The 13713-nt window shown below is 46.4% G+C and overlaps 1 protein-coding gene across 1 annotated transcript; it reads right to left on the bottom strand.

Moving 5' to 3' along the window:
* Positions 1-429: 429 nt before the first annotated feature.
* sox9a (SRY-box transcription factor 9a) lies at positions 430-3620 on the bottom strand. The gene is made up of 3 exons (XM_042086948.1): positions 2876-3620; positions 2388-2638; positions 430-1739 (listed from the first exon to the last, which is right to left on the bottom strand). The coding sequence occupies exons 1-3, from the start codon at positions 3298-3300 to the stop codon at positions 904-906; spliced, it is 1512 nt and encodes a 503-aa protein (XP_041942882.1). The 5' UTR covers positions 3301-3620; the 3' UTR covers positions 430-903.
* Between the last annotated feature and the right edge of the window lie 10093 nt (positions 3621-13713).

Raw genomic sequence — 13713 nt, 5'->3', positions numbered from 1 at the left:
GTGTGTGTGTTTGTGTGTGTGTGTGAGTGAGTGTTTAGACACACGCTTGGCAACATTAAGTACAATCGCAGCTGTGTGTATGTGTAAGAGTTTGTATGTGTCTGCAGGTGTGTATGTGAGACAGTTAAGTGCAAATGTGAGTGTGTGTGTGCATGTGTGTGTGTGTGTGTGTGTGTGTGTGTGAAAGGCTCCTGGCGGTGGTGGAAGACACAGCTCGTGTGAAGGCTGCACTGGGAATGCCATGAGATGACATCACTTCCTCCTCAGCCTCAGGGGCAGCAAGCAGGAAGTGACCTACAGCAAGCAGGAAGTGGCCTGAGCTGGGCACTAACAGGGCCGTGCGAGTGGACAGGATTCTACAGGACGCATAAATACTATAGATACAACTCTACAAACACTGACCAGCCCCAGAGCCACACACACACACACACACACACTTTAACAGGTCCCAGAGCCACACACACAGACAAACAGACAGACAGACAGGTGAATAGACAGACAGGTGAACAGACAGATAGGTAGAAAGGCATTAAGAGAACCTCACAGAGGCGGCTTTGTCCAGAGAGTTCATCTTGGTCCAGAGATGACGATGTGATTGGTCAGTCTTTGCTAAACACATGATGTGATTGGTCAGTCCTACAAGAGACTAAGGCACTGCAGGCAATCAGAGCTCAGGTCAGTTCAGTTCTGTTCCCCAGGAGTGTGTGAGATTGTGTTTGGCTCATTTTTGAGCATGTGTGTGTGTGTGTGTCTGTGTGTGTGTGTGTGTGTGTAAAGAAGGGGCCTATGGCAAGCTCAGTTCAGGGTTTGAAGACCAGCTTTCGTATCTGACTGCGGCTCTTCCCCGTGTGTGTTTGTGTGTGTGTGCGTGTGTGTGTCTGTGTGTGTGTGTGTGTGTGCGGCTCAGGGCCTGGTGAGTTGTGTGTAGACGGGCTGCTGCTCCCAGTGCTGTGGGCTGCTGTGATTGGTCTGCGGGACAGAGGCCACGCCCACGGCGTCCGTGATTGGCGTGTACATGGGCCGGTGGGGCGGGCTCATGTAGCTGAAGGTGGAGTAGAGGCTCTGATTGGCCGAGACGCCGGCGGTGGCGTGGCTGTAGTAGGCGCTGCTGCTGCCCTGCTGGTCGAAGTCGTAGTGCGGCCCAGTGCGGGGAGCAGGGGTGTGGCCTATAGAGGAGGCGGAGCCTGTAGCGGGGGTGTGGTCTGCAGAGGGGGCGGGGCTATATGAGGGGGCGTGGCCGTACAGACCCATGCTGAAGGAGCTGTAGGAGGCTGGGGGGGGCGGGCCAGGTGGGGGCGGGGTCGATGACCCCCGGGCAGCAGGCTCACTGTAGTGGCTCGGACTCAGCTGCTCCGTCTTGATGTGGGGGGGTCGCACCTGCGTGGGGGGATCCAGGGGGGTCTGCGCTTGCCCTTGCACTTGCCCCGGGCTGGGACTGTGGCTCTTGGGCAGCCAGGCGGCCGCTACTGCCCCACTGCTCCCCAGGCTGTAGGGGGCAGCGTAGGACCCAGCGCCGGGGTGGCCGTTAGGGGGCAGGTACTGGTCGAACTCGTTGACGTCGAACGTCTCGATGTGGGAGATGACCTCACTGCTCAGCTCGCCGATGTCCACGTCACGAAAGTCGATATTGAGCTGGCGTCCGGCGGAGTCCAGCAGGGGGCGCCCTTCTCGCTTCAGCTCCAGCTTCTGCCCCTCTGTCTTGGGGGTGGTGGGGGGGGTGGGGGGGGCCTGGGGCTGGCCTGGGGGGAGAGGACAGCATTAACACACACACACACACACAGAGGACAGCATTAACACACACACACACGGAGACAGTGTTAACACACACACACACAGGACAGCATTAACATACACACACACACATATACACGGAGACAGTGTTAACACACACACACAGGACAGCATTAACACACACACACATACACACACACACAGAGACAGTGTTAACACACACACACACACACACAGGACAGCATTAACACACACACACATACATGGAGACAGCGTTAACACACACACACAGGACAGCATTAACACACACACACACACACATACACAGAGACAGTGTTAACACATACACACACACACACACACGGAGACAGTGTTAACACATACACACACACACACACACACACACACGGAGACAGTGTTAACACACACATACACACACACATAGGACAGTGTTGACACACACACACACACACACAGCACAGTATTAACACACGTGTGTGTGTCATGGGGAGGACAGCAGTAGCCTGCAGTAATCAGCACATCAGTAATCACATCACACATCACGCTACATCAACTTGAACTAACGCGGATCTGCATAAGTATATGTGCTCATCAGCTCCCCTGAGTCTGCCCCCCCACGTGGAGCCGTGACTTACCGGAGTGGTCGCTGGGGGAGTGCACGTCGCCCAGGCTGGAGGCGGGCGAGTCCGCGTGCTGCAGCGCCTTGAAGATGGCGTGGGGTGAGACGTGGGTCTGCTCGCTCGCGTCCTCCGGATCCCCCTGCCCGTTTTTCACCGACTTCCGCCGCCGCGGCTGGTACTTGTAGTCCGGGTGATCCTTCTTGTGCTGCACGCGCAGTCTCTCCGCCTCCTCCACGAACGGGCGCTTTTCCACCTCGTTCAGTAATCTGCTCCAAGGCATTTGGACAAACAATTAGATATTTTATATAGTTGTAAAGACAAAACAAAATAGTAGTTTTTAATAGTCTGGAAGCACTACAATGTTTGCAGACATGCCGCCAATAAGAAACTACTAAAATGATGATTTTGCATATGAAGCACCAAACACAATATAAACCAATGTCTCTGTTCCTGTACAGCATTTCATAACTAACGCAGCTCGTGGCAGCATGCGAGTGTCCTACCTCCAGAGTTTGCCCAGAGTCTTGCTGAGTTCTGCGTTGTGGAGGTGCGGGTACTGGTCCGCGAGCTTCCTACGTGCCGCCTGCGCCCACACCATGAACGCGTTCATGGGTCTCTTCACGTGCGGCTTGTTTTTGCTGGAGCCGTTGACGCGGACCGGCATGGGCACGAGGGTCCAGTCGTAGCCCTTAAGCACCTGTGACACGGCCTCGCGGATGCACACGGGGAATTTGTCGTCTTCTTCCTTCTTGCTGCCGTCGGGTCCCAGCAGACTGTTCTCCGTTGGGCGCGTGTTCTCCGTGTCGGAGCTGGACCCGGACGGACACGGCGAGCCCGCGGAGTCCTCAGACATGCTCGGACTGGGCGCCCCGGAGAGGGACTTCTCCTGGCCGTCTGCCATCTTCAGGTACGGGTCCAGGAGATTCATGCGGAAAACTTAACGGAGCAAACAAGAGTGAAACTTGAAAAAAATATATACGCTGAGAAGGGTATCGAGATGAAGGTTTCGTGATATGAGCCGTGCGTCTGGACGCACAGTAGTTCAAAAGAAGCTCTTCGGCGGAGAAGTAGGAATGTTAAGACGCTCAGCCTCCGAATCTCTCTCAGCCGCAGTACAGTCCGTCTCACCAGTGGCCAAGCGCGCAGTCAGCTCTGCAAACATTTGCTCTGCTCCCGGTCTGTCGTGGGTGCACAGACACAAAGACGGTGTGAGTCTGCTGTTCCCGGTTCCGTGTGGTATGTCCAGGAGCGGTGCTGGCTTTGGAGAGCTCCGGGCGCCGAGCCTGCTATATAACGTCCTGCGCGCCAGACGCTCATTGGCCATTGCCGTGACGAGTTAAATTCGATCCATTCCTCCCCCTCCCTGATAATAATCATGGATATGTACTTTCCAAACTTTATTCAGTGAGTGGGATGTGGACTGAAACTAGACTCTTTTAGCCAAGAGTTGTAAATTGAGACTCCATTGATCTGATTTGTCTTAATCCATTTTAACAACTATTTTTGGACGAAGACTACATCAAAACCTTCACTGCACCGTTCAGAAAAAAAAGTTTGCAAATAGTTCAGTTTGAAAAAGGAGACAAGTTGAAGTTTACAAAATTACATTTAACCATTGTCTAAAGTTGGGAGCACGTCAAATGGGCTGTAAGAAAATATGAGACATTTTTAGAAAATTGGCCGATGAAAAAAAAAGTAAATAGAAGGTTGAGAGGCACCCATAGGGGGCGCCAGCGTCCCAGGAACACTCTGTCCTGTCTGTGTGTGTGTGTGTGTGTGTGTGTGTGTTTCTCTCTCTCTCTCCCCCTCTTCTCTTCTCTCAGTGGCAGTCTCGCTGTCGGAGCGGACTCTACTTGAGCTGCCAGCACAGGAATCAGCGCTCTGACACACACACACACACGCACACATAGGCAAACACACACACACACACACACACAGGCAACAGGCAAATACACACACACACACACACATAAACACACTATAAACATGCACACACACACACACGTGCGAATATACACACACACACACACACACACACACATACATACACACACATAAACACACTATAAACACACACATACGCACACACACACGTGCGAATACACGCACGCACACGCACACACACACACACACACACACCTAACCACACACACACACACTCACTGTCTCTCTCACACACACACTCTCTCCCTTTCTCTCTCTCTCTTTCTCCCTCTCTCTCTCTCTCTCTGTGTATAGAATCTCCTGGTTTGATTGTGGACATGCTGTCTCTCTCTCTCTCTCTCTCTCCCTTTCTATCTCTCACTCTCTCCCTTTCTCTCTCTCTCTTTCTGTATATTGTGGACATGCTGTGTGATGTGATGTGTGTGTGTGTGCGTGCGTGCGTGCGTGTGTGAGTGTGTGTGTGTGTGTGTATGTGTATATTGTGGACATGCTGTCTGTGTGGTCGGCTACCTGTTGGGCTATTTAACAGTTTGCTGCTGCAGATATCACCTGTCTCCTCAGATCCCCAACACACACACGCACACACACACACACACACACACACACCTGTCTCCTCAGATCCTGGTGAACTTCTACCGCTGCACCATCAAGAGCATCCTCATTAACTGTCACAGTTTGGTATAGCCTCCAACCGGAAAGCATTGCAGAGGGTGGTGTAAACTGCCCAACGCACTGCAGAGGGTGGTGTAAACTGCCCAACGCATCACCGGTTCCCCTCCATCAGGGCCGTCCAGGGCAAGTGATGCGTAAGGCAGGTTCAGAGGACACTTCTTCCCTGCGGCTGTCACCCTACTGAATCCCGCTTCCCGGTGACAACCAACCAACTAACTAAGCCATATTCTGCTGCTCTTCGTACTATTCATCCTGCACATACACTTATTCTTACTACTCATATAAACTAGAACAAAAATGGCGCACCACTAAAATGGAAGTCTTTCGCCAAGCATGGAAAGATAGCCTTATCACTTACAAAAAAGCACTTAACGATGCTAAGTCAGCTTACTATTCCTCGCTGATTGAAGAAAATTAAAATAATACAAAATTTCTCTTTAGCACAATTTCCCGCTTGACGAAGAGCCATGAAGTAACCCAATCTATCCATATAAGCCTAAACAGTAATGATTTCATTAACTTTTTCAATGACAAAATTGAAACAATTAGAGATAAGATCAATAACCAATCAGTTTCACCAAATACACATACTCCATTGCTGAATGAGAGCGAAAACATAACAGAATCACAGATGAGACCTGGAACAATATTTAATTAATTTACACCAATCAACATATTAGAACTCACCTCCACAATTTCTGTAACTAGTCTACTAGACCCTTTTCCTACTCACCTTTATAAGACTGCGCTCCCCTTCCTGGATAATGTTTTGCTCTAGATTATAAATAATTCACAGCTATTAGGGCATGTACCACAGTCATTTAAGCTATCTATATGAGCTATCTATAAGTATAAGTATATATACTCTTTTGATCCCGTGAGGGAAATTTGGTCTCTGCATTTATCCCAATCTGTGAATTAGTGAAACAAACTCAGCACACAGTGAACACACAGTGAGGTGAAGCACACACTAATCCCGGCGCAGTGAGCTGCCTGCAACAACAGCGGCGCTCGGGGAGCAGGGAGGGGTTAGGTGCCTTGCTCAAGGGCACTTCAGCCGTGCCTACTGGTCGGGGTTCGAACCGGCAACCCTCCGGTTACAAGTCCGAAGCGCTAACAAGTAGGCCACGGCTGCCCCACTGTTATTAAGCCATTCCTCAAAAAACCTTGCCTTGACCCTAACAACCTGGCTAACTATAAGCCTATATCTAATCTACCTTTTATATAAAAAATACTAGAAAAAATAGTGTCCAAACAAATTGGTGCCTTCTTACATATGAACAAAATCCAGGAATTATATCAGTCTGGCTTCAGAGCTCACCACAGTACTGAATCAGCCTTAGTTAAAGTTTTTAATGACCTCCTCATTGCTGCTGATAATGGATATGTATCAATACTGATCCTACTGGACCTCAGTGCTGCCTTTGACACCATAGACCATGACATACATGTACTACTTCATAGGCTTGAACATTCCATAGGCATCAAAGACTCAACACTCGCTTGGTTTAGATCATACCTAAAAATATGGTAAAATATGGAGTGCCTCTAGGCTCAGTACTGGGGCCCCTGTTATTTTCCCTTTAAATGCTTCCCCTAGGCTCTGAAATTAGGAAACATGACATTAATTTTCATTCTTATGCAGATGATGCACAACTATAACTATCCATAAAGCCTGATGAATTAAACCTGTTAGCCAAACTTGACACATGTATAAGATATACAGTGTATAAAAACGTGGATGACAAACCACTTCCCTCCTTTTAAACTCAGATAAAACAGAAGTCATGGTTTTAGGTTCTTAAAAGATGAGGGATATCCTATCCTCATCACAGGCTACATATAGTGATCTTCCACTGACCTCATCCACAAGTTTTAAAAATCTAGGAGTTATAATTGACCAGGACCCATCACTAAATAATCACATAAAATAGATCACTAAAACTTAATTTAACCACAATAAATAGCCACCATAAGGAACATTTCAGAGATAAGGAAGTCCTTATCCTTACCAGATGCTGAAAAATGTATCCACGCTTATGTCACTTCAAGGATAGACTATATACTGGACGTCTTGTAATCCCAAGAATCTCAAAAACTACAGTAGGAGGCAGAGCTTTCTGCTACCACGCACCCCTCCTCTGGAATAATCTCCCTCCCTCTATTCGATTAGCAGACACCCTCCCTATTTTTTAAGTCTAGACTTGAAACATACCTCTTTAGTGCCTCCCATAGTTAGGTATGGTGCAGTGTGGAACTTCAACCACCTCAGGGTTTTTTGGAATGGACCACCCTGCTGTGTTCTTGTGTGACTGGCATCCCAGTCATGCATGCAACGGTGGTCACTGACCATACCTGCGCTGGTGTTGACTACCCTTCACCATGCCTTAGTTATGCTGCTATAGCATAGCGCTGTCACCATGCCTTAGTTATGCTGCTATAGCATAGTGCTGTCATGGACTTTTCATGTGTCACACTGTACAACCCCCCCCCTCCTCCTCCTCTCTTCCCTTCCCTCTCTCTCTCTCTCTGTAAGGTTGTTTTAACTTATAGTATAGTATCATTGATATACTTATTAGATAGATAGATAGATAGATAGATACTTTATTGATCCCCAAGGGGAAATTCAAGAATTCATCATGATTTATAGTAATACTAACCCACTCTATGGTATAACACTACATAGTACCATTGATATACTTATTATTACTAAGCATCATGACTTAGAGTAATACTAACCCACTCTATATCTCACTCTCTTCCCCCAAACAACACCAGTCATCAGCCATCCGTGTGTTTGGCCCTCATCTCACCTGAAGTCCCATCCCTTTGACTGCCCTATCATCGCCTGTTACTGTCCCCTTGCCCGGATTCCTGGGGCCTCATTTATAAAAGTGTTGCGTAGAAACCATCCTTCATTTGATCTTAGATCATTTCTGAAATGATTGTGATCTGTGATTCAGAGAACAGGAACGTACGCACAAAAAAACGTGCGTACGCCACCCTTGCAGATGTGCCCATTATAAATCACAAATGAACGTCAACTTGTGCGCAGCAGGATGGCTTTAGGTCTCCGCCTTGTAAACACCCCCTCATCAATATCATTAGCATATGTTTTAATGAAATCAATGGCCTAAAAGCTGTAGCCTATGTAAAATTATATATTGAAAACATTGTATAGGCCTAGCCTATGCCATCTGATGTTAACTAGCCTATATGCGTCAGTTCGAATAGCTTAACTAATTATGTTTTTTCCAGCAAAGCTTTCTGGAAAGAGATCGTATGCATCCATGTCCATTGTCCTCGGCTCGCTTTCATTCCTTTTGCTTGCAGTAATGCGAATAATCAACATTTAGTATGTTTAGGCCTACTTTGTAGAAAAAAGAAATGGGTAGGCCTACCTTATGAAGGAAAGACCTCTAGGCCTACAACATAATCCTGTACGTTATGGTACAGTAGGCTACTGTACGTTTCCAATATGATCCAGGGTAATATGCTGATTTAGTCTACAAAACAGAGGACTAAATTAAGGTTGATATGTCATGTAGGCTTAACGTTTCTTTTAGGATAGGCTATGTTTTTGCTGAAAAAGTAGCCTAGTTAGCCGGTCATTATTCATTCATTCTGCATATCTTTGCTATCGTTTTCTTTCAATAATGTCTAATGGCTTAAACATTGTCCTTTATTGTTTGCTTTAGGCCTACCTTTATATTTTAGCCTACATTATTCAACTCACGTATTGTCATCTGATCTTGGGCACTGCCAGTCAAAAAAAGCAAACAGGTGCGCGCTCTGCACCTCTTTACGCAACTCCGACGCAACACTAAATATGAAGATGCCTTGCTTTCAGAAGATAACTTCCGTCCCTTGGTTGTGTAGGCTATATATGATATAGAATATCTATAGCCTACATTGTATAACTTACATTCAAATATTACCTTTCTGTTACGGAGCTGGGAATAGACCTATGAGCGCAAATTAAGATGTAGTGGAGGCTAAACGTGAGTAAACGCAGTTTATCCACCTCTGAAATTTCAGAAATAGAGTTTACCCACCTCTTATTAGAGTTTATCCACCTCTTAAAAGAGTTTATTCACTTTTAACATTAAAAACTGTCCAAATTATCCAATATTATCCTATTCCCAATATTGTACAATAACCTCTTATTTTACCACTACATCCCTGGGGCAAATGTACTTTTCCTCTCCTAAACGAGGGCAATTGGACATTTTATGGTCAATATTAGATTGGTGAGAACACCAAATATACTAGATCACCTGTAAGAATGTTTCAATCATTCTATCGGTCTTGGTGGGTTTTTTTATATTATGAAATAAGTAAGCTATTCGTTTTTTCACTTTCTTAAGTGGGCTACAGTTCTCATTATCAGTTTTATGCCAAACCATGAAACATTAAGATGCGTCCAAAACGACTTTAAACATCTTCTGATATTGATCATGCATATGGTAAAGAAAGACATGAGATCGTTGGTCTTGGAATTTTGAAAATGCATCGCACTTAGACCTCAGATTACTTGCAGTACCCCGGCATTACCACAAGGAAATGGTCGTACGTCAAGTTTGAACCTGACGTGGAGATAAGCACTTTTCCACGGTTTTTATAAATCTGAGTGCTGGCATGGATTTGAGCGTACGCACGGTCTAAGATCAAATCTGTGCGTAAAAACGCTTTATAAATGAGGCCCCTGGCCCGTGCAGCCTAGCGACTCACCACCCGCCCTATGGCACCTCCTAATCCCTATGGACAATGCATTCCCTACACCGGACTATTTGCACCTCCTAATCCCCATGGACAATGCATTCCCTACACCAGACTATTTGAACTTTCTTCTGTAAATCAACTGTATACTATTGTCTACCCTGCACTCTCAAATTCAAATCTAATTCCTTTATGAGCATAAGTGTTTGGATACAGTGTTGCCAAAGCCAGTGTTACAGATCTCTGTAACACTCTCTCTCTGTGTATGTGTGTGTGTGTGTGTGTGTTTGGGTGCAGTGTTGCAAAAGCCAGTGTTACAGATAACAGATAACAGACAGTACAAGGGGTAGGAGGTGTGTGGTTGCAAAAGCCAGTGTTACAGATAACAGATAACAGACAGTACAAGGGGTAGGAGGTGTGTGTGTGTGTGTGTTACATACATGTAGTAATTACACACGGGGTAGGAGGTGTGTGTGTGTGTGTGTTACGTAGCAATTACACATGTACAAGGGGTAGGAGGGGTACAAAATATACAATACAGAAACACAATAGACTGCAAAAACTTGCAAACAACATATGTGTAATATGTGTGTGTGTGGGAGGGGGGGGGTATGAGTGTGTGTGGGAGGGGGGGGGGGGTATGAATGTGTGTGTGTGTGTGTGTAGGAGGGGGGGTATGAGTGTGTGTGTGTGTGGGAGGGGGGGGGGGGGTATGAGTGTGTGTGTGTGTGTGTGGGAGGGGGGGTATGAGTGTGTGTGTGTGTGGGAGGGGGGGGGTATGAGTGTGTGTGTGTGTGTGTGTGTGGGAGGGGGGGTATGAGTGTGTGTGTGTGTGTGGGAGGGGGGGTATGAGTGTGTGTGTGTCTCTCTCTTTCTCTCTCTCTTCCTCACCAGTGTGTGTGTTTGTAGGAAGGTGTGTGTGTGAGTGTGTGTGTGTGAGTGTGCGTGTGTGTGAGTGTTTGAGAGTGTGTGTGTGGTGTGTGTGTGTGTGAGAGAGAGAGTGTGTGTGTGTGTGTGTGTGTGAGAGAGTGTGTGTGTGTGGTGCTGGCTCCTGGATGTTGTAAGGTTGTTTGTTTGCGTTATGTCAGAACTTTGCAGGGCGGAATCAGTCAGTAATCCTATCTGCTGCTCACCCTAATTAGGAGTCTGACACACACACACACACACACACACACACACACACACACACACCTTGCCTGGCTGCCTCTGGTTTATTTGCTTGGTGTGTGTTTATGTAAGTTATTACTTTTAGCATAAACTCTGCAGCCATTTTCCACTTTTGTCAATAGCACATTCCCCTGTGTGTGTGTGTGTGTGTGTTCCCCTCTGGTGTGTGTGTGTGTGTGTTCCCCTGTGTGTGTGTATTCCCCTCTCTGTGTGTGTCTCTGGTTTGTGTGTGTGTGTGTGTGATTCACTGTTGTGTGTGTGTGTGTGTGTGTCATCCTTGCACCTCAGGTGAATAACTGACTGACCATTCAATCAATAAACTACCAATCAGTGAACCACACTCTTCACGTACGTCTACAGACACACACACACACACACACCAGTTCATAACTTTTTATGCGGCGGTTCTATGGGCTGCATAGACTCGGGAGTAGAGACACTGGGAGTCGTGCACCTTCAGTGAGTGAGTGTGTGTGTGTGTGTATTCCCCTCTGTGTGTGTGTGTGTGTGTGTATTCCCCTCTGTGTGTGTGTGTGTGTGTGTGTGTGTGTGTATTCCCCTCTGTGTGTGTGTGTGTGTGTGTATTCCCCTGTGTGTGTGTGTGTGTGTGTACTCCCTTCTCTCTCTGTGTATGTATGTATGTGTGCGTGTGTGTGTGTGTATGTATGTGTGCGTGTGTGTGTGTATGTGTGTGTGTGAGAGTGTGTGTGTGAGTGTGTGTGTGTGGGAGTGTGTGTGTGTGTGTGAGAGTGTGTGTGTGAGTGTGTGTGTATTCCCGTATTCAGGCCCCCAATTGAATTGAATTGTATGTGTGTTCTGCGTGTTAGAGGTCTTTGGAAACTTGACATCTTAACTTGGAGAGAGAGACAGAGAGAGAGAGAGGGAGAGAGAGAGGGAGAGAGAGAGGGAGAAAGAGGGAAAGAGAGATGGAGAGAGAGAGGGAGAAAGAGGGAGAGGGAGAGCATTAGACAAACCAAATTACAAACCAAAGTAAAATGAATTCCTATCTGATCCTAAAAAGAGAATATGAATTCCCAGAGTCTCATCTCTGTCAGAGATACGAAGCAGAGGCATATCCTGACCAAGTACAGGCTCAGTGACCACAACCTACCAATAGAAACAGGCAGACACAGAAAAACCTGGCTGCCAAGAGAACAAAGATTATGTGGTCACTGTCAGGCAGAGGAGCACTTTCTTCTTCACTGCCAAAAATATGACACTTTAAGACAAACCTTTTTCATGACAGCTAGGGTTGGGCACTGAAACACTAATATGGCACCGGTGCCGACACAAATGGTAGTAACTGCATCGAATAACAACGTGGATTTCGGTGCCTCATTTCGGTGCTTAAATAGCGTTTTTTTATTTATTTTTTGTATAGGCCTACGAGGCATCACTGCATGTCATGCACCATCTCTAACGTCTTGCTCTGATAGCAACACATCCAGATACAGGTAGCTAACATATGATACACTGGATGTATAAACCAGAGGGGTGCACCACATAGGCGACTGGACAGTGTTTGACAGCTTGCGTGAGCCCAAGTAGCTTACTTTAAAGCGATATCGCGAGCTCCTGTCAAAATCTAGCAGTGGGCCTGTCTAACTACACACAAGCAAAAGGCTATGAAACAACATCAACAGTAGGCTAGCCTATACGTTACACAATATCCTTGATAATGCGCTAACTGACATTTATTATAACCGCCGCTAGCGAAGTCATATAGGGATTGTCAAAGTTTTTTTTTTTTTTCCCCCCCGTCATCTACTTCCTGAATTTTTGGTCAACGATACCCGCGACACCGAAACACGGGGGCACATGAAATTTGGTGGGTATGTAGCCCCACTAGACTTTTACGGAAAAATTTGTTTGGTCCCCGGGGGCCACTCCCCCCCCGTGCTGGGCCCCCGCGAACTGCAAAAAAAGCAGTTTTTCCTAAATAACTACCTGAACCGTGGCACTGAGGATGAAGAATCTTTTATGGTATGTTGGTCTCAAGGGCCCACATCAATCTGGCCCATAATCACTCATTTGTGATTTGCACCCCCCCGGTAAAAAATGAAAATGCAATATTATTCTGCTTTAATCGCCCCTATCTTCAGTTAAGATGTTCAGAACTGCACCAAATTTTATGTATATGATTGACCTGGGATTCTCTGGGGGTATGCCAAGTTTCGTAGAATTTCATCCATGGGGGGGGGGGGGGGGGGGGGGTCTAAAAAAAATTAGGTTATGTGTACATTTAGTGACTCTACACTCATTGGCCTGTAGATGGCAGTGCACACATATACACATGCACACACACACAGGCACCCACATACTATCGGTATTAGAACGGCCGATACATAATTACAAATTCAGTAGGATTAAAAGAAAGCCAAAATAAATATTCATCATCATCATCATGGTTACATTTCCAGTATTGGCGATAAGTAGTCGTTTGTCCACTAGATGGCGCATCGTTGCTGTGAGACATAATTTTGTTGGAAGTTAAAAGTGGGTTGGAAAAACAATGGACGCTTCCTAGGACTGTAGTTTACCGCAGAGAACGTCTAATAAGGATAGGATGATGTTCACATGAAATGTAATTCCCATTTCTTCTTGAAGCCGAAATAAATCTGAGGATGTTTATCGGTCATGCTTGGTTTTTACTGCCGGTATGTTAATCTTATAATATCAATAAGGACCTAGGTAATGTTACCGTTAGCGTTGGTTGAGTGATGGAGGCCAATTTGATTGATTGCATTTGTAGAAAACTATAAATGCGGTTATACCAAGCAAATTGATAGCAGCACTGTAATTGTATCTTTCGACTGTCATTTGTTGCACGTGCTACAAA

This window comes from Alosa sapidissima, chromosome 3 (genome assembly GCF_018492685.1).
Source record: "Alosa sapidissima isolate fAloSap1 chromosome 3, fAloSap1.pri, whole genome shotgun sequence".
NCBI lineage: Eukaryota > Metazoa > Chordata > Actinopteri > Clupeiformes > Clupeidae > Alosa > Alosa sapidissima.
The sequence above is the reverse complement of the archived record's forward strand: the minus strand, read 5'-3'. Positions and strand labels throughout refer to the sequence as shown.